Source organism: Crocodylus siamensis, chromosome 1 (genome assembly GCF_052110815.1).
Source record: "Crocodylus siamensis isolate JL-2025a chromosome 1, ASM5211081v1, whole genome shotgun sequence".
Lineage (NCBI taxonomy): Eukaryota > Metazoa > Chordata > Crocodylia > Crocodylidae > Crocodylus > Crocodylus siamensis.
This window is the reverse complement of record NC_143395.1, coordinates 137,071,124-137,096,180: the sequence shown is the minus strand read 5'-3', so window position 1 is coordinate 137,096,180 and position 25,057 is coordinate 137,071,124. Positions and strand designations below refer to the sequence as shown.

Here is a 25,057-nt window from a genome sequence, read left to right as displayed (position 1 = left end):
CACAGAAAAGATGACACTGCCCAAGTCCCTGCAAAGTTTATTTCTGGGTGCAAAATTGATACTGAATCCTTTTGTTCTCCCTTCTACCTCCCCCCCCCCCAATCTTCAGGTCATAAATAAAAGGATATCAGAGTCCTGTGCACAAAGGCACCTTGTGAACATCGGCACAGTGCTGAGCTGCTGCAGAGGCATACTTTCCACTCCTCCCCTCACCATCATTTATACAGCAAAATATGAGCTGATGGTGGACCTCCTGAGCAAGTTGTCTTGGTTGGCCTGTAAGCAGCTGACCTCAGAAGCTGCTGTGACTTCCCAGCTGTTTGATGTCCTCCAGCTTGCCTTTGCTCAGTACCTCCTGCTTCAGAGGCAGCAAATCAATCCAAACCGTGTGTTTGGGCAAGTGACCTGCCACTTGTTTCAAGCATGTCTGCTTCTGAGACATCTGCTGATTTTCAGAACATGGATGCAGTCAGATGACAGCCACGTACGTCAGCACTTGGGCAAGGAAATCCGAACTCACATAGAGACCATGCTGCAGACTGGGATATTTCAGCTTGAGCTCTTGTCATCCTATAAAGAAGAGCTGCTGCAAGAAAGGGAACTACAAGGAAGGAAGAAAGGGGCTCTTAAAACTCTCCTTGTGCCAGTCAGTACAGTGCAGAACAAGCTGAATGATACCAGTTTTTGTGAGTCTGCTCTCCATGGAAACGTGGTAGCAAATTCAGTGCCTCTACTTTACAAGCTTTTCTTGGACTCTTACTGTAAGGCAGAAAACCATCTGCTTTGTTTCCACATGTTCACCAGGCTTTATAGCTGCCTCAGGCTTTCTTACCTGCAGGAGGACCGGTGGGAGGGGAAGACACTCTCTCCTTCAGTCTGGAATACAGAGCTACTCGCAGTAGAACAACTCCTGAACTTAGTGCTCAGCAACGACATCTACAACATTGCTGCTGACCGCATCCGGCACAAGGAGATCCAGTTCCATTTTTACCGCAGGCTGGCAGAGACCTTGGTGAATCGCTCTCAGGCTTCCATCCCAGCTTGGTTTCGGTGCCTCAAGACTTTGATTTCATTGAACCACTTGATAGTAGAGCCAGATCTGGATGATCTGGTGGCCTCGGCATGGGTTGATGCAGACGTCTCTGAGCTCCGTACAAAAAAGCCCCAGGAGGCCCTCATTAATGTCATGTTTCAGACTTACACCAAGCTGCGACAGTTCCCAAAGCTTTTTGAAGAGGTACTGTCTGTGATATGTCGTCCAGCTGCTGAGGAACTGAGGCTGCCAGTCTTGTCTGCTGACCTGACAGTGAAACTTTGTGAGTGCCTCCTCGAGCTGCCACCCAACCAGATTCTGGACATCTTGTCACTTATCCTGGAGAAGTGCCGGACTTTCATCATTCCTTATGTGGAAGGGGATTCTGACATGGCCTTGAAACTGCTGTCTTTGAGTTCAGTGCTGCATGCTTTTATGTTCAATATGAAATGTCTGGACAATGTCTCACCTTTGCCTGTGGTCCTTCGCACTCAGAGTCTGCTGGGTGAGCTGCAGAAAGAGCTCATCCAGCCCTTGCTGGACCTTCTGAAGGATTGCTCTGTCAAGAAAGAGAACCCAGACCTTTGGCTAGAGAAGACCAGTGACTCTGCTCTCCTCCTTGTCTACACGTGGGTGGAGGTTGACACTCTGCTTCATATAAACTGCAGCAAGTACATTTGTCCACTGGCTGACATTGTTCCTGCTGTTAGTGATTCTGCTGTGGAGAGCTGGGATTTCTCAGCACTTCTTCCCACTGTGGATGCCCAGTGTTGGAAGAGAGTAGTGGGGCTCTCAAGCAGCTGCTTCTCAACTAGTAAATATTGCTTAGAACTGCTTGCTCTTCAGAAAATGAAGAAGATTTTAATACAGAGCAGTTCCAAGACTGAGGCTGATCTTCAAGCCTTGCAGAACATGACAGCCTTCATCCTTGAATCTGGGCGATCAACCATGAGCACAGGAATGTCTGAGCCCTGGAATGGCAATGCCAGTGCCGTCACTGCCTTCAACTATTCCACTGCACACTGGCACCTTGTAGTCTCAAACCTTACAATCCTGGTTCAGTATTTTTCTCCGAGAGATGTTGAGTACCTCGCTGACATGCTCCTGAGGACTTTATCATCCATGCAAGATCAGGAGGTTCCTGCTGATCATGAGTCCTCTGTCACAGTTGGAAAAGTGTCCAGAGATTTGCTGCATAGTTCTCTTTTTCCAGAAATTCGGGTGCTGCACTGTGCTTTTATAAGTTGCATTATTCAGCAGTGCACTGGCATGCTACATTTGGCTGCTAAGGGCCCTGCATATCATCCTCTTCTGTTGCTCTCCACAGATAACATACCATGGCATGAAGAAGTTCTTTCTTCTTGCAAAACTTTGGATTTGCTAGTAGCACCATCAGGAAACAAACTGTTAAAGAATGAACCCAGCTTATGCTGGAAAACAATGGAAGAAGTTGCTCAAAATATATTAACGCTGACAAGGACCAGCTCCCCTGTTACCTTGGAAGAAGATACGATAGAGAGGCTTTCAGCTCTACTAGAGATCCTATCTGCACTGAAACTTGACAGTCTCTTTCCCTCAGACCATACCCGGTGTTTTCTCTTGTTGCTGTCCTTGGTAGCCAATACCAGGGCTAATGCCTCTTGCAGTAAGCTGAAATTTCTGAGTACGTGCTTCCACCTACTAACGTGCCTACAGACTGGCAGAAATGCCAACTCCAGTTTTAAGGTTTTCCATGCCAGTGACGTTCTTGAGGCTGTCATGACTTCTCTCTTCTCAACTAGCAAGTGCTTTGATGGGACATCTCCTATGTGGGCAGAATTTCTCCAGGTGATCCAGAGCTTTCTGGAACATTTCCTTCAGATGACTGTGGAAAGGAGGTGGAGCATGAGACTCAATTTGGAAAAGTTCACAACTTTCCTAGCAAACTGCGAACCAAGTGCAGAGGCAGCAAGAGGCAAGAGCAGGAAGAACTGGAATCCAGCAACTGGGCAGCTTCTTCTCGTAGCACTGACCACTCTGTGCCATATTCTGACTCTCTTCCATGAGCAGCAGCAAGAAAAGGGACAGCAACCTACAGAAGAGCTGTCTGCTTTGTTGGAGTTGGCAGTTCTCCACACAGGAGCAACCATTGAGTCCTGCCTTTGGAACTGTGCCAAAGACCAACCTTTGCCTTTAATATTTATACCCTCTATCACCACTCTTCTGAAAGCAGATTTGAGATTTATGAAAAGGGACAGCGAGGCAAAGAGTCCTAAAGACCTTGGCAAACACTGGGAGTGTTCCCATGCTGAACTGTACCAAAAGTTTTACTCTCAGATACTGAGAGAGTTGGCCTTGGCAGGAGGCCATATTCAGTTTCTTCGGTCTGCTCTGCAGTTTTTAACTGTCTTCTGCTCGGTACCAGATCTGTATCCTGGAAAAGAGACTGCTGTCACTGTGTTTTACTCTTTAAAAAAACTCCTTGCTGGTATGGATTTTTAAAAATCCCCTCTCTATCTTCTCAGAAAATGTAGGGATGCTGGGGTGGGTAAAAATCACATTAACTTATTTTCTTTGAGTGTCTAGTCATGTTAGCAAATCTGCAAGTATTCTGTTTTTTGCTTTTTTTTATGAGCACGTCAGAAGCTTTCAGAGAGAAACTAGTGGTGGTAACTCATTTGGATCTAACTTGACAGTGGTCTCATCTGGAAGGCATTTTTTGGGTGTCAATACTAGTTATTTTTCTTTAAAACTCTCTTCCCTCCATGCCTGCTATCCCCCAGATTTCTCTTATTTGAAACAGTAGCTATTTATGTGCCTGTGTGTTGCATTTTCATGGAAGAGACCTGTTTTGCATGCAGTAAGACACTTTCTGCTGGTGCCTCCTGCATTGTTTGTGGCAACAGTTTGGACATCAAGGTTTGAAGATGTAACCCTAAGCCTTTTATAAAATGATATAATAAAGTTTTAGAAATGGTGGTGCAAGCCAGTGAGACAGCAATCTAAAACACACTGATAATGACTGTTTTGCTGTAGGGCTTTTTAGGGATGCTTTAAAAATGTTTTGTTGGTTTTGTTTGCTCGTGCCTAGTGTTTGTTTGATAAATTGATGGTGTTAGAGTGATGCTGTAGCTGTGGTGTAAACTCTTCATGCAGTGTGTAATTAAAGTATTGAACTCATTGCCACCAGATTTGTGGAAGGTGACAGTTTAGCCAGATTTTAAAAAGGTTGGACAAATTCTTGGAAGAAAGGGGCATCGCTAGCTACTGAGTACAAGAGGTAGGGATATAGCCTCTGAATCAGAACTTCCTAGACCTTAAATGGTGGAGGCTGCAAGTGAGAGAGAGGGCCAGTGGAAAAAAACTGGTCAGACCCTGTTCACTCCCTTTTCCAGCATCTACACTCTGCCACTGTGTGACACATGACACTGGGCAAGATGGATTTATGGTTCGACCTAGTAAATGGCAGTTCTTATGTTCTTGTGTCCAGACAATTATGTGAGAAGCAAGGATTTTTTTGGGGTGATGCCTTTTATTGGACCACCTGCATGGCTAGAATAAAGTTAGACAAGTGAGTCTGAGGAGGGAAGCAAGCAAGCACAGCAAATGTAAAGAGCTGAGAGTAAATGGTTTGGCACTTTTTCATCTGGAGATCTTGTAGGGCCTTATGCAGGTGGATAAATATTGTCCATACTTGTGGCTGAGGAAATGGAAAAAGCAGAAGGCCTGGCTTTTGGAGATGCCAGAAACCTGTATTTCCAGAGCTGATGCTAGCTGTGAATGCCTTTGCTTGCTTGCACATAGTGGACGCATTCCCATGAGTAGGAACATGTGTTTCCTTGGGGACAAATAGCAGCAGTTTATATTTGTGCCATTGCTACTTATCCTCAGGCACTCCCCTGCATATGATCTCTGGCTCACTGCAGATTGTCTCAGGTAGGGGAGGGGAGGCTGGAGCCAGCATCTGGGCTGGCCCCAGCATCCTTACCTGGGATCATGGGGGCCTTCCAGGACTGCAGCAGTGTTAATCTGGGCTTGCAAAGCCTGCTCGACTGCCGGAGTGTGGCTCTTGCTGTCCAGGCTTCCATTTCAGGCAGTGCTCACTGTAGCCCCATGTGCCACCCTACCCTTTTGCTGTGTTTTTCTTAGATACCAGGGGCTCCTGGTATCTAATTTTGCCTCCGTGCTTTAAATATGCAGCGTGGGGTACCTTTTCACATGCACCTCATGCTTTTTGTGGTTTCTCAAAAGCTTTTGAGACACTGAAAAGTGCATGCTCCCCCTCACAGGAACATGGCCAGTGAGTCTGATAAATTTGGTATTAGAAGCCCAGTCCTTTTGATTGCCAGCGGTCTAATGTCTAACGGTATGTTGCCTCCCTCAAAGTACAATGTACACTGACATTGTACAGACTCATTGTAGTCTAAACAGAACTGGCAACGTTCTTTGGGACAGGTTGGATTTAGCTGAATTTAGTTCTACAGCATGTTCTTTTGAATGTTGGTGTTGCCTTCTTGCTTGATTCTTAACATGTCTTTGCCCAGGAGCACAATTGTAGTGCAGTTCTGCATGGGGAAAATCTTGGCAAATCTGGTTGTGAACCTACCTGAGGCCCTTGCTAGCAGAGATGCGGAGAGACTGTATAACAGCTGCTATATACAGATACAAAAGCTGTCTCTCAAGCTGTGTATCTCAAGTCTTCAAAGTTGCAGAATTCACTTGCAGTTGCCAGTGTGATGTAGAAATTAAATCATGGGAATCAATGTCATGTCTACCAACTTCTGATGCTACTTCTTATACTATCTGCCTCCACACCTACTTGTCTCAGTTTACTTGTATGCAAAACTGGTATAATGCTTTAGTGTGGAGACAGGATTTTTTGTTAAAAAGCTATGAGATTCTGTCATGGAAAGCGTTGGAGAAAAGCAAGGCATTAAAGAAGTTAAAATATCTGTTTCTCTTACCCAAAATCTTGCAAGTTTGGAGCTGAGAAAAAATTGCTAAGTAAACGAAAATATAATCTGGTCATAACTTGTATGTATATACGTGTAGGTGTATTCATTTATTTAAATATGTTGGAGGTATGGTCTAACAGAGATCTTGCATATCAACTCAATGCCTGTGGTATTTGTGACTCTCATCCTCAAGCCCAGATATCTTGCAGCCTGATAAGCTTGTTCCCATAGTTCATGGACAGGCCTCATCGTGGTGTGATGAGAATGAAGGCATTTCATCAATATGATGACAGTGGCATAAACAGTAGGGTTACTGTGTTTTGAATGACATGTTGTTGTGAATAGGAAGAGACTGTTTTGCAGGCAAATATTGTAAAGGCCCACAGTCCCATTCTAAGGACTGATTTAAAAACTGTTACATATGGCAGTTCTCTGTGTTGATAAACAATTCAAATGTGTTTGTCTTCCGTCTTAATATGCAGGTTCTGGGATCACAGTCCAGGTGATTCAAAATATAGAAATACAGCTGACAGAGTTGGGTACTCAGCTCTTGGAGGGGTGTACCACTGAGGAGTTTTATGCCATGATGAAGCTGGTGCTCCAGGGAATTGAGGTTAGCAACCTGTGGAAGCAGAATCCTCAGGTAAGGAATGCTTGGCTTATTTTTTGTCTCCTTTTTCCTTTTTTTTTCTTTCTCTGCCTTGAAGAACTGAATTAGTATGGTGTCTGACAAAGTGGGTGGTAGGAAAGACAGGCCAGAGAGCATAAGCTGAGTAAGAAGTAGGAGTTTGGCTTTAAAAACATTTTTCATTATGCTGCACAGACGGGTTGCTTTAATGGTGTTAAATCTGGTGCTTAGATGCTGTAATGAGGAGTGCTCTGGAGATGCCGATGACAGACAGAATCCACTGAGAAGGAAATGGAGGAGACTTTCAGTAAGATTTAGCAGTCTGACTCTCACTGATGGCATTGGGAATCACATGGATTTCTCCCTGCAAGCCATGCTTGAGTTGATTTCAATGCTACAATAGCAGCTTTTATTTCATTCCTGTTGTGTTATCCAGGAGAATCTTTAGATCGCTCCCTGAAAAGTGATTTATCCCAGTTATGCAGATGATTACTAGGAAGTTGCTTTAATTTCTGTGAATTTTTTGATTTAGAATAATGCATCAATGCCTTGCCTAGCTTGCTTAAGTCACACACTGTGTAGGGTGTGTAAGCCTCTTTTGTATTAGTTGGAATGTGCCAGTTCTCTCATCTTTCCAGTCCATGGATCAGCTGGCCTCGCTTTCCTGCAGTGTAGGATTCTTGTTAATCTTTGTACTGCTCAGCATTAGCTTAAGCATTTTCCTGGTGCTTTGCACATGCACTTTAATCATTATCAGGGATCTGAGTTTTGTATTTCCCATGGGGGGGGAAAAAAAGGAGAAGAGAGCAGATTTTACCTTTTACTGGAGGCCAACACAGATTTCTCATTTTACCAGAGAAACCTGAGGATTTTGCAGTTTTGTAATGAGCTCTCTGCAGGCTGGCAGGGTGCTAGCCTGCAAGGGGCTGGGAAGGAGCAGGAGCAGGGTTGTCAGGCAGGGGGCGCTATATGCAGGTATATGCACATGGCTGCCAGGCACCCTGGAGAGCAGCTCCCACAGGTAAGGGGGGATGAGGGGGAATTGAGGCCCCCATAGGGAGTAAGGGAGTTGGGCAGGGCTGGGGGTAGGCAGCAGGCACTTGGCGCAGCTTATCCAGGGGACAGGGAGGGTGGGGCTGGCTCCCCACATCTGCATGCACTCCTGGGGACAGGGGGGACAAATGCCCCCCAGATCTGTGTGCAGGGCATGGGCATGGGCTGCCCACTTCAGGCTCAGACTCCCACCCTGCTACCCTCCCCCAGGGCCTCTGGAGCTCAGCAGGTGTGACCTAGCGCTGCAAAGAAGAGTGGGGCTGCACAACAAAGCAGCTTGCCACTGCAATTGAGGAGGGCCATGAGGGACTTTTCATTTTAATCACGGATTTTGGGGGTTTTATTAGAGAATTTGTGATTTTTATTTCTTTTTTTATCAGGGAAAACCAGGATCCCTGATCATCACAAGCCTTCTGTGAACAGGGTGAATCAGCCTATGGGAAAACCGATACTAAGACCAGACACAATTGTTTGGGAGCTCTTTTCCATGAAAATTTCCCACTGTTGCTACAGGTGCAGCATAAACAAAACACTGGAGGCCCCTGATTCTAGTCATCATGTTGTCTCTACTTTGACCATTGTTGGCTGACATGGTACTTTTAAGCAGCAGCACTATGTGAGGTCCCAGTTACACTAGTGGTCCTGTCGTCCCATTCCATGAAGTTTCTGATCCCAGGCTTGTCTTTCTGATATCTGAGCACAACCCAGTAGTACATTAAACAGGGCAACTGATTTCTTTTCTCATTGGAGCTGAATTGGGAGTGATAATACTGGGAGCATTTTGACCAAAATAAAAAGCCTGGTATGTCCACCCTTTGGAAAATGAGCTGATTTAGGCCATGGACAGGCATACTGTGAAGTGCTCTAAATCTGTAGTGCTTCAGGGCATGGACAGACATACAGAACCCAGCCAGAGCACTTAAAAATCACCATGACAGCTTGCAGCATTCTGCTCTCCAGGTGGGGGGGCATGATAGGGGTTTGTTTGGTCTTCCAACATCCTATACTCCTCTGCTCCTCTCACAACAGGACAGCATGGCAGATGGCCAGTGAGTGCTTTCCTATGCACTTGGCCTCCAGTTTCCCCTTTCCAGAGGTGGAGAGCTGTGCAAAGAATCATTCTTTCCAGCCCCAGGGATATCTTAGTGCGCAGGAAGGTGCTCATGGGCTGACCACCCTGCTATCTCCTATCCCCCCTTTACTGGTTGAGGGGGAGGGCAGACCTCTGTGGAACGTTAGGGGATGGAGAAACTCCCCATCATACACCGTAGAGGGTACAGACATAATCAGAAGTGCTTCAAAATAAAGTGCTTCTAAATAGTTACTGTTTTATCAAAAGGTATTTATGGAGGGCTTCATCTGGTGTCACATGGGATCATCAGGCTTGCACGTTTGTTTCCATGTTCTTGTTCCATGTTTCAAATGTTGCATCTGTCCAGGGCTTTCTGGGAGTAGTGGGTCATACCCAGATACAACTCAGGGAAAGCTGGCCCAGGTTCTGCTCATTTTGAAAAGGCATCTCTGTCATAGATATAGCCAGTAGGTCATTTTTGTTAAAGAGATATGCAAGTCTTCCTACCTGGTTCATATAATGCCTGTCACCTTAGCGTATAAGCATTGAAATGCATGTGTGTGAACTGTAAGGTTAAAATGCACTGGTAACACACCTTCAGTTTGGTTCACTTTAAGCGCTCTATGACTTCCCAAGCAATTTACTTCTTAAGTAAGTTGCCCGAAGGTGCAGATATTCGTTCTGTTTCCTTCCACTACCTACAGTGGCCACTATATGGCTTGCTGTGTGATTATTTTTTAAATGTATTAATGTCTTGAATTGCTTTTAAAATAAACTTTGTTCAGGATATGATTACCAGTCAGCTCCTAAAACCTTTTTTGGTGCTTTTAATCTTCAGGCTTTTACAGAGATGTAGTCTAATACGGGGATTTTTGCTTTATAAAGGCTTTGAAGATGCCTCAAACTATGTCTCCTTAATAAGAGTTCTGCCATGCTACAAAAAAACATATTTATTTTCTGCCAGTGACTGCTTGTCTCCTTGCTTCCTGCAGGAAGTACTGTCAGCTGTTACCCTAATCAAATTGCTGCTCAGCTGCCCGTTAAGTGGAGAGAAAGAGAGAGCTTTCTGGTTTGCCAGTCCCCAGATAATCACAGCATTGGCTGTAAGTATCTCGCAGCTCCCACGGCTGTAACTTCATTATCTCCCCCTTGTTTGGCTGAGCCTGCAACTATTGTGTCTGAAGCACAAAATGTATTTTAAAAAATAAATAAAAATGATGTATTTTTTAGGAGTTGGTTTATGATTTGTTTCCACTGCTTGGAACAAATCTCTCCAGATAAATCCTTTTGCCTTAGCACAAAGTACATTACTGTTATCATCATTTTGAAGAGAGATAATTCCCTGGAGCTTCCCTGTAATACATAGGAGGACTTGCTAGTCTGCATGGAGGGGTTGGAGAGCTGCCCTTCTCTATGTCCTGGACAGCTGTCTTTCAGACTCATTGGAGAAGGGAATTGTTGTGTTTTGGCATGTATGAAAGCAAAAAGCCAACAAATTTAAAAAAAAAGGCTAAGTACATTACTAAGAAGCATGCGTGAAAATAATAGAATCATAGAAAGTGAGGGTTGGAAGGGACCTCAGGAGGCGTCTAATCCAACCCCCTGCCAACTAGAGAAGGACCAGCCCCAACTAGATCACCCCAGCCAAAGCTTTATCTAATCAGGTTTTGAAACCCCCCAAGGATGGAGCTTCCACCACCTCTCTGGGTAACCTGTTCCAGTGTTTTCCTACCCTTCTAGTGAGAAAATTCTTCCTCATATCTAACTAAACTTCCCTTGCTGAAACTTGAGACTGTTGCTCCTTGTTCTATCATCTGCCACCACTGAGAACAGTTTAGCTCCATCCTTTTTCAAACCCCCTTCAGGCAGATGAAGACTGCTATTAAGTCCCCTCTCAGTCTCCTCTTCTGTACACTAAATAAGCCCAGTTCCCCCAGTCTTTCCTCATAAGTCGCCTCCCAGCCCCTTCACCATTTCTGTCGCCATCCACTGGACTCCCTGATTTGTCCAGATCCTTTCTGTAGTGGGGAGCCCACAGCTGAACACAGTACTCCAGATGTGGCTTCACCAGTGCTGAAGAGGAGAATAATCACTTCTCTTGACCTACTGGCAACACGCCCACCAATACAGCCCAGGATACCATTAGCCTTCTTTGCAACTAGGGCACACTGAGTTCAAGTTTCTTAGCCCTTTTTACCCAGCACCCTAATGCAATGAGACTGGTGCTCACGTTGGGGTTAACTGACCCTCTGGTCTTGAGTTTGTCTGGCAGTGGTTTGGGCCTGATTAGCAAAGCTCTATCATGCCCTCATGCTGTTATTGATGATGCCACTTTCCCATCCTTAATGGCACGTGTGTGGATGCTCATGAAGGACAGAACCATTGGACACATATTTGAAATAATATAGACACAATGAGTGAGTGCAAATAGGAACCATTTATCATGGTCGTTGTGAATCTTCTCTAGGGCAGTGGTTCTCAACCTTTTTTTGTACCAGGTCCCACTTGTCCCCTTCACTCCCAACCTGCTAGCCCCAGTCCCCCAGTGTGTGGGGCAGGGGGTGGTTGTGTGGGGCAAGGGAGGGGGAGGTTCCAGCCCCTTGCAGGCTGGAAATCTGCCAGCCTGCAAGGGAAAAGCAACCTTTCCCAAATTTTTTCCTTTAAAGGAGAATCCATTTTTAAAGTTTGTCTGTGGCCCTTTCATGTTCTTGTGACCCACTTTCTGGTTGCAACCCATGAGTTGAGAAATACACAAACACATCCCCACTGCCCCCACACACTTGGTGGGGTTGGAGCATTGGGGCAGGGGGCAGTTGGTCGAGAATGAGGGTCACTGGGTTGGAACTGGCCATCAATGTTTACAAATGGGTCCTGGTATAAAAAAAGTTGAGAACCACTGCTCTAGGGAATTGTGGGATTGCAGCAGCAGTCCACAGACTCAGCAGTGCTTGCAGGAAATGACATGTGTGGACACAATATCATTCATGCACTTAGAATGGCTAGTGTGAGTGGGGCTCTTTATTCACATAGTTATATCAATATTAATCCTTCAGGTTCAAGTACAAGGGTGTGTTGGGGCAGCCTATTTTTTTTTTCTTCTTCAATTTCACATGTAGATGCAATGCAGAGAAGCCTGCCAGGACCAGCTGCTGATTCCCACCATTGTTGTGCCTATACTGGAGGCAGTAGCAGCTCTGCTGAGGCAAGGAGAAGAGATTCTCACAAACCCACATCATGTGTCGCTGGTGTTTAACATTCTTCTAACAGTCCCTCTGGATCATCTGAAGACAGAGGATTATGGCAGCATATTCCTGGGAATGCACGAAGTGCTGTTCTCTATCCTGCAGTGTCACCCTAAGGTCTGTGGGGATGGGAGGAAGCAAGATGGGTATGCCAGTGATCAGAAATGTTTTTAAAAATAAGATGTAAATCCCTGAATTCTGAGCTATATCTTGAAGAAAACCCCCCCCAAAACTTGTGGTTCTAAAAGTATTTGCACCAGTCTCGTCGAAGGGTTGTAGCCCTGGAAGCTTGTGAGATACCAGATCCTAAAAGACACTTGCTTCAGTCACTGTCTTGCTTTTGTTTTCTGCTTACACTTTAAAGAATCGTTTGACTGTAGATTTGTCACAAACCTCTGGAATCAGATTAGGGTAATCTTTTCTAAAGTGTCAAGATCCATTTTTAAAAAATGACATTTTGGAACAGAAGTCTTTGTAGAGATCAGTAGGATTTAGGTTCCTACCTGTGAAAGTCACTTCTGAAAATGGGGATTGGGCACCTTAGGGAATGTTACACTTAAAGGTTTAAGTTAGTGGGAAGCTACTTGTACAAGCTGCCTTCTGCTGATGTGTAAGTATTGTTGGACTGTAAATTTCTTGGGCTAGCAGTAGTTTCAGAACAGACACTATCCATTACTTCCTGCAAGCATTAATTCAGTGTGAATTTCAACCTCTGCTTTGAGTCTGTAGGGTGATTCCTTAAGGATGATGATGACTACAAATCATTTGTAGCAGTATGGGCCAGGACTCCATTGAGCTGTGGAGCTAGTGAAACACAGAATACAGAAAAGATTATTCTCAGACCCAAAGCACTTGCAATCTCTGCAGCTTCCCTTGCAGTGCATACATTCTCTGTAATTGTGGGGTGTCAGATAAACTACCATGGAAACCTCAGAATCATGCTTTCTGTCTTTTTTGTTTTGCTCTGCTGCATCCAGTTTTGCTTGATACTGTTTCATTTGATGTTCTTGCAGGTGATGTTAAAAGCGGCTCCATCTTTCCTGAACAGTTTCAGTAGGCTGGTGGTTTCTGTCATGCATGAGGGACGACAGAAAGGAGAACGAGGTGCTGTTTCACTGTTTTTATGGGCCTATCCTTCTCTGATCCTGTGCAACACAGAGAAGAAAATGCAAAACAAGGCAGACTGTAACTGTAGACATTGAAATAAAGACCTAGTACCATAATGTGTCTTCAAAGCCACTAGCCACATGTGCAGAGGTAAGCACAAGCTATGTCATAGCTTGTGCTCCTAGGAGTAACTGAGACCCTTTGAAAGGGTACACAATGCATCTCCTCACTCCCTCCTATGCTGGCTTATAATTGCCCAGGACAGAACTAAACTTTTCCTGTGTTTACTTTACCCTGCCCCACTAGACCTTGCTTCTAAGCCACCAGAGCATGTACATGCCCATGTACTTCTGGCAGCTGTCCACGTCCAAAGTGGAGCAGCAGTTAAAGAGAACCATGGCAGCTGGTGGAAGGCATGGCAGTGTTTACATGTACATGCTAGCTGCTGTGTGGCAACACAAGCCTTACTCTGCTCAGCAGAGGTAGTATAACTGTCAGAAGAAAAAAGGGCTCTGCCTTTGCAGAGAACCATTGGTTATGAATACACTCAACTTTAGTTCTGCTCGCAAAGTCTCTAGTGTAAACTAGGCCTCATGCAGTGCTTCCATTCATCATGATAGGTATGTCTCCCCTGCATTACAGGGTGGCTGAAGTATAGTGCAGAAATACCTGAGGTAGCTTTAAACTGGCTAGATTTTTGGTAGTGGTGTTAGCGGTAGAAGCAGGGAGCTGGTTGTGGGCTAATTTATCTAGTTCATCTTTCTCTTCTCTCTTAAAAATATGCTAAAAATTGGCAAGTCCAAATAAGATCCCATGGCTGGCTTGTGTTGTTGCATGTAATGAATGAGTTTTGTTTGTTTAAAAAGATTCATTGAATGAGTTTTGTTTTGTTTTTGACTCAAACTTTGAACCACAATTTGATTTCTTTTTCAGGGAGCATGGATGAATTTGGAGTTGTGTTGAAATGTGCACGCTTGGTGGAAAGGATGTATGACTATATTGCTGCAAAAACAGAGCAGTTCACAGTGTTTTCTCCCTTCATAGTAGCCAAATATGTGACTGAACTGCAGAAGGTAATATACATTCATCTGTTTTGAGGACTTAGTAAAGTTCTAGTTCTTTCAGATCCAGAGTATCGCCCCTCCTGGGCACACAGGGCTGCTCAGTGCTCTAAATTAGGGGTAATTTAAACACAGTTCTTGAAATAATATCTCCTTGAAAAACAACCTATGTTTACAAAATTACTTTGTTCTTCTAATATACTTTTTCATGCACTTGGGATCCAAACTGTGGCTCTAATCTTCCCAAACTGATGTTGCTTACTCAGCGATTCTCTCTGCGAGTGCACAGCGCCTTTGTTCCTTTGATAAAGCAAACCCGAAAAAGTTATTGAGGAAAAAACTCACTCTTCCATGTTGGCTCAGGCATAACCAATAAATGTGGGGAAAGATGGAATTACTGTTAGGTGGGTACATAATGGGCTGAATAACCACAAACAAAGAGTAAGTGCACTTGGATAGATGTCAGAATAGCTGGGAATGTTAAGTGGTGAGCTCAGGGGACTGTGTTCTCGGTCTGGTGCCATTTAACTTTTTTATTGTTAACTTGGCTGTAGGGATAAATTAGAGAGTAGTGAGATACAGACAACAGATTTGACAATGAAAAATGCAAGATGCTACCCCTAGGAAGGCACAACCGAATACACAGTGAGGGACAGTTGGTGTAGGCAATAGCACTGCCAAAAAGGGGCTAGAGGTTTTGGTGATTGCAAGCTCAGCATGAGTCAGCAATGGGATGCAGTTGCAAAATGTAATTTTAGGTTGCATTAACCAACGTAATATATGAAGGACTTGGAAGTGATACTGGCATTTCAGTTGGTGCTGGCTAATTTGTGCATGTTTTTACAAAGATGCAGAGAAATTGGAGAGGATTCAGAGGCAAGCTACAATATTGAGGAGGAGATGAGGAAGTGATTAGAATGCAGCCCATACAGAAAAAGGTTGAAAAAACTGCGTGTGTTTAGTTGAGAGAAAAGGAACTTGGTGGGGGATGTATTTCAAATACTATTCCCATTTGCCACAGGAGATAGGACATGAAACAGTGGGTTTAAACTGCAGCAAAACAGATTTAGATTAAATCTGAGGATAAATGTTTCTGATTGTTAGAACAGTAGAACTGTCTAACAAGCTTCATGAAATCATCTTCACTCAAAGTTTTTGAGAGAAGATTGGATAGGTGTCTGGCTGAAACAGTATGGGAGTACCCACCACATCCTACATCTGGGCAGTCGGTTGCACTAAATGACCTGGGGCTTTCCTTCCAATCCTGTGATTCTATAAATCACACATGTCAAAGATACAGCCCACAGAGCTGTATCATTCGGTGCCCAGTCTCAAAGTGACCCACATGTGGGGTGTGTCAGTCGGCCCCACATGCAACGACTGTCCCAGCTGTCATCCCAGAGTAGCCACCGCATGCAATACAGCCCCATAGTGTCCGCATTGCATGCTGCAGCTGCTCTAGGGCACCAGAGCTGTACAGCACAGCCCACAATGGCAGTTCCAGGGCTGTGCAGCATGACTGCTCAGGGACACAAGCGCATGCAGCGCCGCCTCTGGATCCAAATTGTAGGCTTGGTCTGGGTCCAGTCCAGCCCATGAACTGGCTCTGCCCCACTCACCTGGCCGCTGGGCTGGAGGAGTTTGATACCTCTGCTATAAATCAAAGAGAGATACTCATAGGCAAGACTAGGACTCTGCTGAAGCCAGAGGGTTTGCAGCAGCCTGTTATCACAGAAGCTGTCACATGCTATAGTGACATTTGTGTTATAGTCACATATATGTCACATGCTATAGGCCAAAGTCGCATGCTATAGTGGTTGTTCCTGAGCTGCACTGATGTGTTGTGAGGCTGTGAGCCTGTAACTGCAGAGGCAAAGACTGAGGCATAAACCAAGCATAAAATACACATGGCAGCTGTGTGCAAATGAGTAGGCTGTGCACTTATATGTGTGAGGACTGAACAAACTGGGTGTTTGGAAACAGGCATGGGGAAGCATGAGAAAATTGCTCCTAGTTTGTGCAGGGGCAAATTAGTCACTCTTGAAAGTGGTGGAGTCCCAGCCCCCCAAGGTTTTTGTTGCTTATTCATCCCTTTTTAAAATGGGGCAGCTTGACTCGCCATAAAAGCTGATTCACTCTTGTGTTCATGGCCCAAGTTTGAGACGTGCCCTTAGTAGTTTTTGTGTCTTGTGCTGGTTCCTAATTCTTTTCTTGTGCTGTGGACAGAATCAGGAGGCCAAGCTCAAGCCCTTTAGCTAGATAGTTTTGGCCTACTTCTGTCCTCTCCATGCTCCTCTATGGTTCTGATCTCCTCTCCTGCCTAGAAATAGCAAGAGGGGCTGGGGCAGAGGAGGTGAAGTTTGTCCTGTTGGGCTTGGTTTCTGTTCAGAGATTTCAGTTCCTGTTTCTGCAGCAGGCACCCCACTGTCTGGAGCAGCTGCTTGAAGGTCAGCGATCTCCACAGTTGTTCCATGGCCAAATCCACTTCCTGTCCAGCTCAGTTCAGCAGGTGCCATTTCATATGCCTGCCACTTAAAGCAAGTCCCAACACCAGTGTCATGTTGCAAAGTGTTGCTGTGTTTTTTAACACTAGGATAGTTTTAAGCATCAGCTACAGAGTGTGCCAAGCCTTTAGTTAACTGAACAGCCCACTGTAGTTTTGTCAACCCCCCACAAAAGTTATGTTAAAATGTTCATCATAGTTTCCTCGAGGTGTGCAGCCTGAATCTTTCCCAGCAATAACCTTGATGTAAAGATAGGTTTGGAGTGACTGGAGATGGTGACATTAAGGACTGTAAGTAGGGTGATAAATCCAGCTGCTCCTGTCCTGTGCATCCTTTCCCCCAGTAGGACTAACTAGGGTAAGCTGAGTGCTTGCTGCCACTTGAATTGCAGTGACCAGGCTGCTACTCAGAATTCTGCCTGCATACCTCTGCAGCATGCCTGCCCTGCCTGTATCTCCAGTAACTGCAGTAGCCTTCTGTCTGGCAGCAGCTCTGCCCATTTCCAAATCTTTGTTGGGACTTAATAGCTTGCTGAGTCCTTGCTTTTTGTAATCATGTTCCTTCCTCGCCCCTTCCCCTCTTTCCCCTGATTTTTTTCCTACTGTCTCCTATCCCTTCCAGTCAGACCTGGTAGATCTATGTATGAGGAAGAACAAAAAGGGAAGGATTAATTGACAGCAGAAATGCCAGGGGCTGTTACTTGTATCAAAAGAAAGAAAAGCAGGGCTGGAACAAGCATTGCTCACATGTTAGTGGTATGTCTGGGTGGTCAGCCCGAAGATGAAGAGAAACCCACTGGAGATGCAGCCTGTGAATAATAGTAGCGTCTTCCTCTTGTCTAGTAGTAACCATGACCAAGATTGTTGCAAGTAGGCACAAGGTTCTATAGCCCCTTTGAAGATCTTAGTCCAGGTCCAAGGAAGGCTTGAGGCATCCAACAGGGAGCTTAAGTGGAATTGTGGTGCCAGAGTCCAAAAGTACAATCCTGACAACCCCTGCTCAGCTGCTGTCTCATCCTGTTTTATCCTGAACAGTACAAGCACTTCAGTTTTCCAATGGAAGCTCTCTGAGCATCTTGAGATGCACTGCTGCACCTTCCTACAGCTGTTCCTGACCTGACTGAGCAGTTCAGTGCCTAGCTTATGGCTAAACCCAGTCAGGAACTACCAGCTGTGCTTTTGTTATTGTTGAAGAGCTTCAAGGTCTTTGGAGGAAAAGATGCTGGGCATCTAGGGCTATTTGTTTTACAATTGAAGCAGTCTGTGCATTAAAGTATAGCTCCAGTACTAGGCAGCTGCCCACTGGCTGAACTGACTTCAGGCAGCTGCCTGCTTAATGTGCTGGCTGTTAGGGCTGTGCAGAGCTTTGTTCGCTGATTCGATCTGGCCAAGATGTGGCCCGATTTGGCGGCTGAATCCAAATCGAATCAGGAGAACCTTTAATCTCTCCGAATCAATTTGGAGAGATTTGGAAATATTCAATGATTCGGACATAGATACAACTTTAAATTTTTTTTACATACCTCAAGGTACCAGGTAGCTTGCCAATGCTGAGATGGTGGGGCAGATGGAGCGTCCCATGGGAGTGTGGTAGGGTCCCCAGCACACTCAGCAGCAGACCTGAAGGTGGACCAGAAGCACTTCCAGTCCACTTCTGGGTCCACTGGAGAGCATGCAGGGGACCACCCTCCTCCCCTCCCCCCTGCTTAGCGACTGGTGCCTCCTGGGTGTGGGGGGGTCCCCCAGGGTACCCCTGTGGCCATCTGCTGAGCTGGGGGGATGCAGGGTGGTTGTCCACTTCCACTGCACTTCCGGGTTCGCTGCCGAGCATGCAGGAGGTCCCCCCCACGCTCCTGTGGCATGCTCCATCAGCATTCACGAGCCATGCCTGGTACCTTGAGGTATGTAGAAAAAACATTTAAAGCTGTGTCTATGGCCGAATTGCTGATTCTCTGAATCTAGATTGAATCTTCAGATTCAGGTTTGGCTGAATCAAATCAGGACAGTGATCCAAGTCAATGAATCGAATTGCTGTCCTTGATTCGGGCCAAATCCGAATTAAATACGGCCCGTTTTGTACACCCCTACCAGATGTCACAGACCCCGTTGCGCAGCACTTAACTCTGCATCTTATAGGGAGCCTCAGTGCCTCAGAGCTCTAAATTCTATTCTGAGATTCAGGCAACTATATGCTTGGCACTGCAGCAGGTAACTTTTAGATGCATAGTCTGCCTTTTTGGGGGTTGGGGCAGGGCTCTGTCTCCATATTCTAAGCTTCATTCCAAACCAGTTTCCTGTGACCCTTTTTTATAGCTTTGTCTCTGTCAGCTGATGCCTTGATCTTCCCTAAGGTACAAACTGATTCTCCTCTTTGCCCCAGCAAAATCCATTTCATTTTGAAAGAATAGGCCCTCCTAGCTTTGGGAGGACAGGTGCTAGATAAGGATCAGTCTGAGACAGTCTTATATAATCTTGTACACACCAGAAAATTGATGAGCGTGTTTATGCTAGAAATGCATCAATAGAAGCATTAGATGCAAGACATGGGAGGTGATACCGCCTTTATATTCAACACTGGTTAGGCCTCATCCCATATTTTAAAAAGGATGTGGAGAAGTTAGAGAGGGTCCAGAGGCAGGCAACAAAGATGATTAAGGGCTTGGAAAGGAAGTCATATGAGGCAAGACTGAAGAAGCTAGGCTTCTTCAACTTGCAGAAAAGATGCTTAAGAGGAGACATGATAGCAGTCTTCAAATACTTGAAGGGCTGCCATAAATAAGATGGAAAGCATGTTTTCTCTTTTACTGCAGAGAGGAGGATGTGGACAGAAGACTTGAAGTTGCAACAAAAGTTGGATATCTGGAAAAAAAAAACTTCTTCACTACTAGAATAGTGAGACAGTGGAATAGACTGGCTAGGGAAGTTGTAGACTCTCTGTCCCTGGAGGTGCTCAAGACTAGGTTGGACAGGCACTGGTTGGGGATGATTTAGGCATAGCTATACCCATGTTATACTATGGGTATTTCCCATGCTTCTGGGCTTTGCTGGTTGCTCCTGTTCCCACCTCCCATTCTGATATGTGTTAAGATGTTTCCAAGCCTTCCCAGAGACTCTGGGTATTGGCAGCAGCCAAGGCTGGGGACTTTGACTGGGGTGTGCCAATACTTCTGCTGGGACCAAAGCCAGTTTCCTGGCTAGAAGGTCTTGCCCCTCTACTCAGGGTCAGACTGGTTACCATATTTGGGATCAGGAAGGAATTTGACTTCATGGTCAGGTTGATATGGACTGTGGGGGGTTTTGCCTTCCTTTGGAGCAAGGGGTGTGGCCCTCTACCTGGGATCTCTTGAACATATACTGGCAGCATTTCATAGAAGCAGGACATTCGCTGCTGTGGTTCCCATTCTTTGCCTGTAGCAGGTGTTAGGTCTGTGTTGTATCAGGGCTCACAGTAGTCTTATGCATCATTTAGATGATGGTTTGCATGGGATAGTTTGAATAGGGATGACCCTGCCTCAGGCAGGGGTTTGGACTAGATGCCCTTTGGAATTCCCTTCTAGCCCCACTTCTCTATGATTTATTCTATTATCCTCAACAGATAAGGAACCATGTCTACTGCGTCCAAGAGTAAAGTGACACTTCGTGTTCTCTGAAATTGTTGCTGCTAAATAGCTGTTCGACTGACACTGATTGGGATATTTTTTCTTTTGTACTTCTTGCCTACCTCTTGGGGGAGCAGTGAGACTTAATTCCTGTTAATAAAGTGCGTTGGGATCTCTGGATGGACAGGGACATAAAGTATCTTACTGAATTTCATCTTATTAGGATGACTGCAATGATATGTAAATATGTTGAACATTTAAAAGGATTATATGAATTATATTTTAGAAACCTAACTACAGTGCAGAGAATCCAAATATTTTGGAATCATCTTAATGGTAAAATATTTATTTACATGTATAGAAATATTAAAAAGGATTCTGGTCATTGGATCTTGCCATCTTTGACACCACTTAAGGTATTATTAGGTCATGGGCAACTGGTGCCTCCCAAGTCTGGGGCGGGCACCTGCAGGCACTGGCATTGGTGGTAGGGCTGGAGCTAGCAAGCTCTCTCAGGTGTGGGCAGTGGCCTTGTTGGGGGGGAGGAGGGGTATGTGCCCCTGCTGTGGCTCCCCTACACATTGCCTCTGTATTAGGTTGTATTTTAAGTGTAACCGTATACTTAATACAATCCACTACCAGGGAGGTGGGATTTAAAAGACTCCAACTACTTTTCCACTTGCAAAGGTGAGGGTGTAGATGGAAAGCAGAAAGATAAGTATTGAAATAGCAACAGAAAGAATAGGTGTATTAGGTGGGCATGGCTGCATTATGTGTTTTTAAGTAGTTTTTCATATATAGAATGTAACTTTATTCAGCAAAGAATAGCCCCCACCCACTCCCATGGTATGGGCTCTTTAACCATCTTTAGACCTGCCTCTTTAAAATCTGCTCTCAGCAATTATGGTCACTTGTTACAAAACCATTGAATATTTCAGAAATTAGGTATCTGAAAAAGTAAAACAGGCACTAATGTTAAATGATAAAGGTTCTTGTTTGGTGGCGTACTACTGTGTACAGTCTCTTGAGGCTTTTACTTCCTGGTGCTATGTCTAATAAGTTTACTGATTACACTAATGGGTGGTTTGGGGATTAACATATGGACAGGATAACTAAGCATGAGACAAGTAAGTCTTTAATCTCCTGTGGAACAGAGAGATCAGAATGTTACAAAAGGATCAGTTCCTATTTGACTATTAAATTGGTGAGGACTGATGCATATCAGAAGGGGAGGGGAATGGGCTCCACATTATAGAAGGCACACGTGTCCCTCCCCAGCCACAGGGAAAACCCTACTACACATGCAAACTAAAGCTCAGTAGCAACCAGCTATAAAGTTAGTACACATTTCTGAAGTCTAACTTTATAGCTCATTGAAGCTTTTTATTGTGTGGTCAGTACGTTGCATGTGTAGCTGGTCTTGACATACTTGCACAATTAGCCAGTTAATTGCAAAATTCCTGCAATATGTAGAGAGGGCCAAAGTGCTAAGGGGAAGCTACATCAGAGAGCAGGGATGGAGCTATATAGGGCTGGAGCCCATTTTCATATGTGATGCGAGAGGGTACAAGCCATTAAGTCAAATACAGATCCATGTGCTTTTAGCAAGACTGATCTTACCCATGTTTGTAGTAACACAGGAGTTTTGTACCACTCCCTCTGCAGCAATCATTTGGCTCCTTATCCCTGGCAGGGGAAATCAGCCCCCTCCCCTCCAGTGCCCTGTGACTTTAGGGTAGAAAAATCAACTTGTCACTCTGAGGAGTTCTTTTCACCAGTGACAGGTTTATTAGTTGCCTCAGGAACAGGAATATTTTTAAAGACAGGTTTTTAATGCAGTTTCCATAACTTGGTGCATGCAGGCACAGGTACAGGGCCATGGAGCTAATCTTGGTGTTTAGCAGAGATGGGACATGTGGCAAAAATAATCCAAGAGGTTAGCTCTGCCTCAGGCAGTTATATTGTAGTGAGTGGGTTGTGAGCATAGGGTGTGCTCTGGTTTGCCTAAAGTCGGCACTGACACTCCTCGCTGTAGGGGTTATGCCAGTTGGGAGAAGACAGCATGCATGTGACTAGAGCAAGGGACTGAGTCAAGAGCTTTCAGCTGAATTCCCAGTTCTGCCTTTATTTGCTACATGACCTTGAACAAGCCATTTAATCTCTGTGGGCCGCTCCTTAGGTTGAATCTCAGAATGGAATGAAGCACACTTAAAATCCTTTGATAAAACTGCCTGGATAACTAGCATGTTATTAAACTGGAAAAGGCAAAGCATGCCACCTCCTTTTAAATGCTGAAACGATCTAACAGATGGGCTGGTCCCCGAGTTTGTGCAGCCTGCATCTGATATATGTTGTACAGATTCCTGATCATGAAAGATGAGTACAAATTCTTCTGGGAAATATGTTCCAGGGAATATCTTAGGGTATGCTTATCATAGCTTTTAGGTTGCTAAGTTTTCTGACGGGTGTGTCTTTACCTGTACTTCACTGCAAGTGAAACAGCATGTATCTGCATTTTAACATGTGTGATTACACATGGCTTCTATGTTGTAAATCAGTCTGAGAAAAGAATTTTTGTTGGCTTATACTTCATGCTGTGTTTAATGAACCATTCTGGATGGGCTGATAGAGTAGGATTCTGTCATGTCAGGATTTTACTATAATGAGGTATACTCACTATGGAGAGTAGGAAAAAATTAATAGTTTTTTTTTGTTCTTTTCATAGGTTACCTTGCACCCAGAAGTAAAGAAACATCTAACAGAGGGATTGTATCACATCCTAGACCTTTGCATTGAAAGTGATATCAAGTTCTTAAGTGCATCCCTACAGCCTGGCGTAAGGGAAGTCTTTAAGGAACTGTATAATGATTATACTCACTACCACAAAACTGAAAAACAAGGCGAGGAGAAATACACCGCATGACACAACTTTAATAATATTGCATAATGGACAAGGACCTGATCTTTTGCAGTGCCAAAAAACTCTGTGCTCTCATTCAGTTCAGCATGGATGGCACATTGTAGGATCATGACCTAAGAGAGTTTTTTCAAAAAGCAAAGCAAAAAAAATGAATGCTGTGTCCCTGTCTGCTTCACTTGTGGTGTGGAAGAATACCTGTTTTTAGGCCTGATTGTGCTGCCTGTAATAATGTGGGCCAACTGCTGCATCTCTGCAGCCTCTTCCCCCTGAAATCAATGAGACTGCTCATGTGCTATGTGCAGTCTGGGCCCTTATGAATTTTTATTTAAGCAAACAATGCACAATGTCAAAACCTACAGTGGTTGTGTGACTTTCCTGCTGTCACAGTGGTAGGTGATACTTCATGTTCTTGAAGTGCCTTGCACTTTTTTACTTAAAAAAAAAAAATATTGTGACTATTTTACATTAATATGACTGGCTGCTGTTACAAAACCATACGAACTCTAGTTTTTATAAAATACTCAAGCATTTGTATATTTCTGTCTTCTGACTTTTGTATCAAGCCAAATGAAGTATCAGCATGAAAACACTGACCACTTGGAAGTCTTTACCAAATATATCAAAAATATAATTAGCAAAGGGAAAATATATTATTTTACCCTATGCTGCCCTCCTGTGATTGTTCCATAAAATCACTCTTATTTAATTTGCATATATAACAAAAATCAAGCTCTTTCAGACTGAACACTTTTTTTTCTCTTATCACATATAGCACCTAGGTTCTTAGTATTCAAAAGAGTTTTGTTGCCGTAGTCTAGTCAGTTTGACACTTCTCTAAAATGCCATGATCAGGAGATACCATGGTGGGGGGAGGTGGCATCTGAAATCCCACGTTTGTAGTTCTGGGACTTCTACATAAGGAGTGCCTATACAGTAGTGAGGAGTCTGCTGTGATGCGCTGTAATTATCACATTGAAGCAGACTTGGTTAATTGAGTGTGGAGGGTGGCAATTACCACATTCCAGCAACCTCCCACATTTTGTGTATCAGTGTCCCCATGCTTCAAAATGGCAGTGGGAGCACTTGAACTACTAAAGCTTGTTGAATGAGCTTTAATTCAAGTGCCCCTGCCACCATTTTGAAGCACAGGGGCACTGATGCATAAGATGCTGTGGCACTTTAATTAGAGTGGCTCTTAGAGCCACCTCCCCCCGACCCCTGCAGTATGTGCAGAAGTGCCCAAGCTGTCTAGTTAATCCGTATGAGACATGTATACCACTTTATTATTTGTGCTGTGGTACTGTACAGAAGATCTAGCTGAGATCTGAGTCCCATTGCACTAGCTTCTGTACAAGCATGTAATGGGTTAGTCTCTGCCACAAGATGCTATGGGGCACCTGTACATGTCACAGGGTTTAATGCTCCTTAAATTAAATAGGTTTATGAAATTTAAACTTGTTTATTTTGGAATGTTGCATCAGGGTTTGCACGCACTAGGTTTTTGAACAAATTAAGCCTGGTCCCAAGGCGGCATTGCAGGAGAGTGGGACGGTTCCATGCTCCCTGCTACCCCACCCCGGCCCAGGGCCCCCCACCCCATGCCCTGACTTGCAGCTGTGGGAACAGGGAGCTGGCACACAGCACAAAGAAGAAAAAAAAAAGTGGAAGCAATTTGAAAACGGAAGCAATTCTAAGTGATGACCTACAAAAAAGTGCAGCACCATCTGGTGGGCAAAGAGGCTCACTACACCTTTTTGAGTGCCTTTATATTTGCACACAACAAATCCATGGACACAGCACTTGATTTTGCAGTGAGCCAAACTAAACCACGTCTGAGGAGGTTTAGTTTAATGCACCAGAAAGGTGTTTAAAGCATTGGGAAAACCTGCTCATGCAAAGAGTCAT

The 25,057-nt window shown here is 44.6% G+C and overlaps 1 protein-coding gene across 2 annotated transcripts in view; it reads left to right on the top strand.

The window, feature by feature from the left end:
• Nucleotides 1-24,733, top strand: part of URB2 (URB2 ribosome biogenesis homolog) — a 28,686-nt gene extending 3,953 nt beyond the window's left edge. For both annotated transcript variants that reach the window (XM_090043847.1, XM_090043839.1), the window contains exons 4-10: nucleotides 110-3,500; nucleotides 6,450-6,610; nucleotides 9,713-9,823; nucleotides 11,837-12,079; nucleotides 12,976-13,066; nucleotides 14,003-14,142; nucleotides 22,958-24,733. In XM_090043847.1, the coding sequence (XP_089899973.1) occupies nucleotides 110-3,500; nucleotides 6,450-6,610; nucleotides 9,713-9,823; nucleotides 11,837-12,079; nucleotides 12,976-13,066; nucleotides 14,003-14,142; nucleotides 22,958-23,155 (4,335 nt within the window). In that variant the 3' untranslated portion in view covers nucleotides 23,156-24,733. The remainder of the gene's footprint in view (nucleotides 1-109; nucleotides 3,501-6,449; nucleotides 6,611-9,712; nucleotides 9,824-11,836; nucleotides 12,080-12,975; nucleotides 13,067-14,002; nucleotides 14,143-22,957) is intronic.
• The last annotated feature ends 324 nt before the right edge of the window (nucleotides 24,734-25,057 follow it).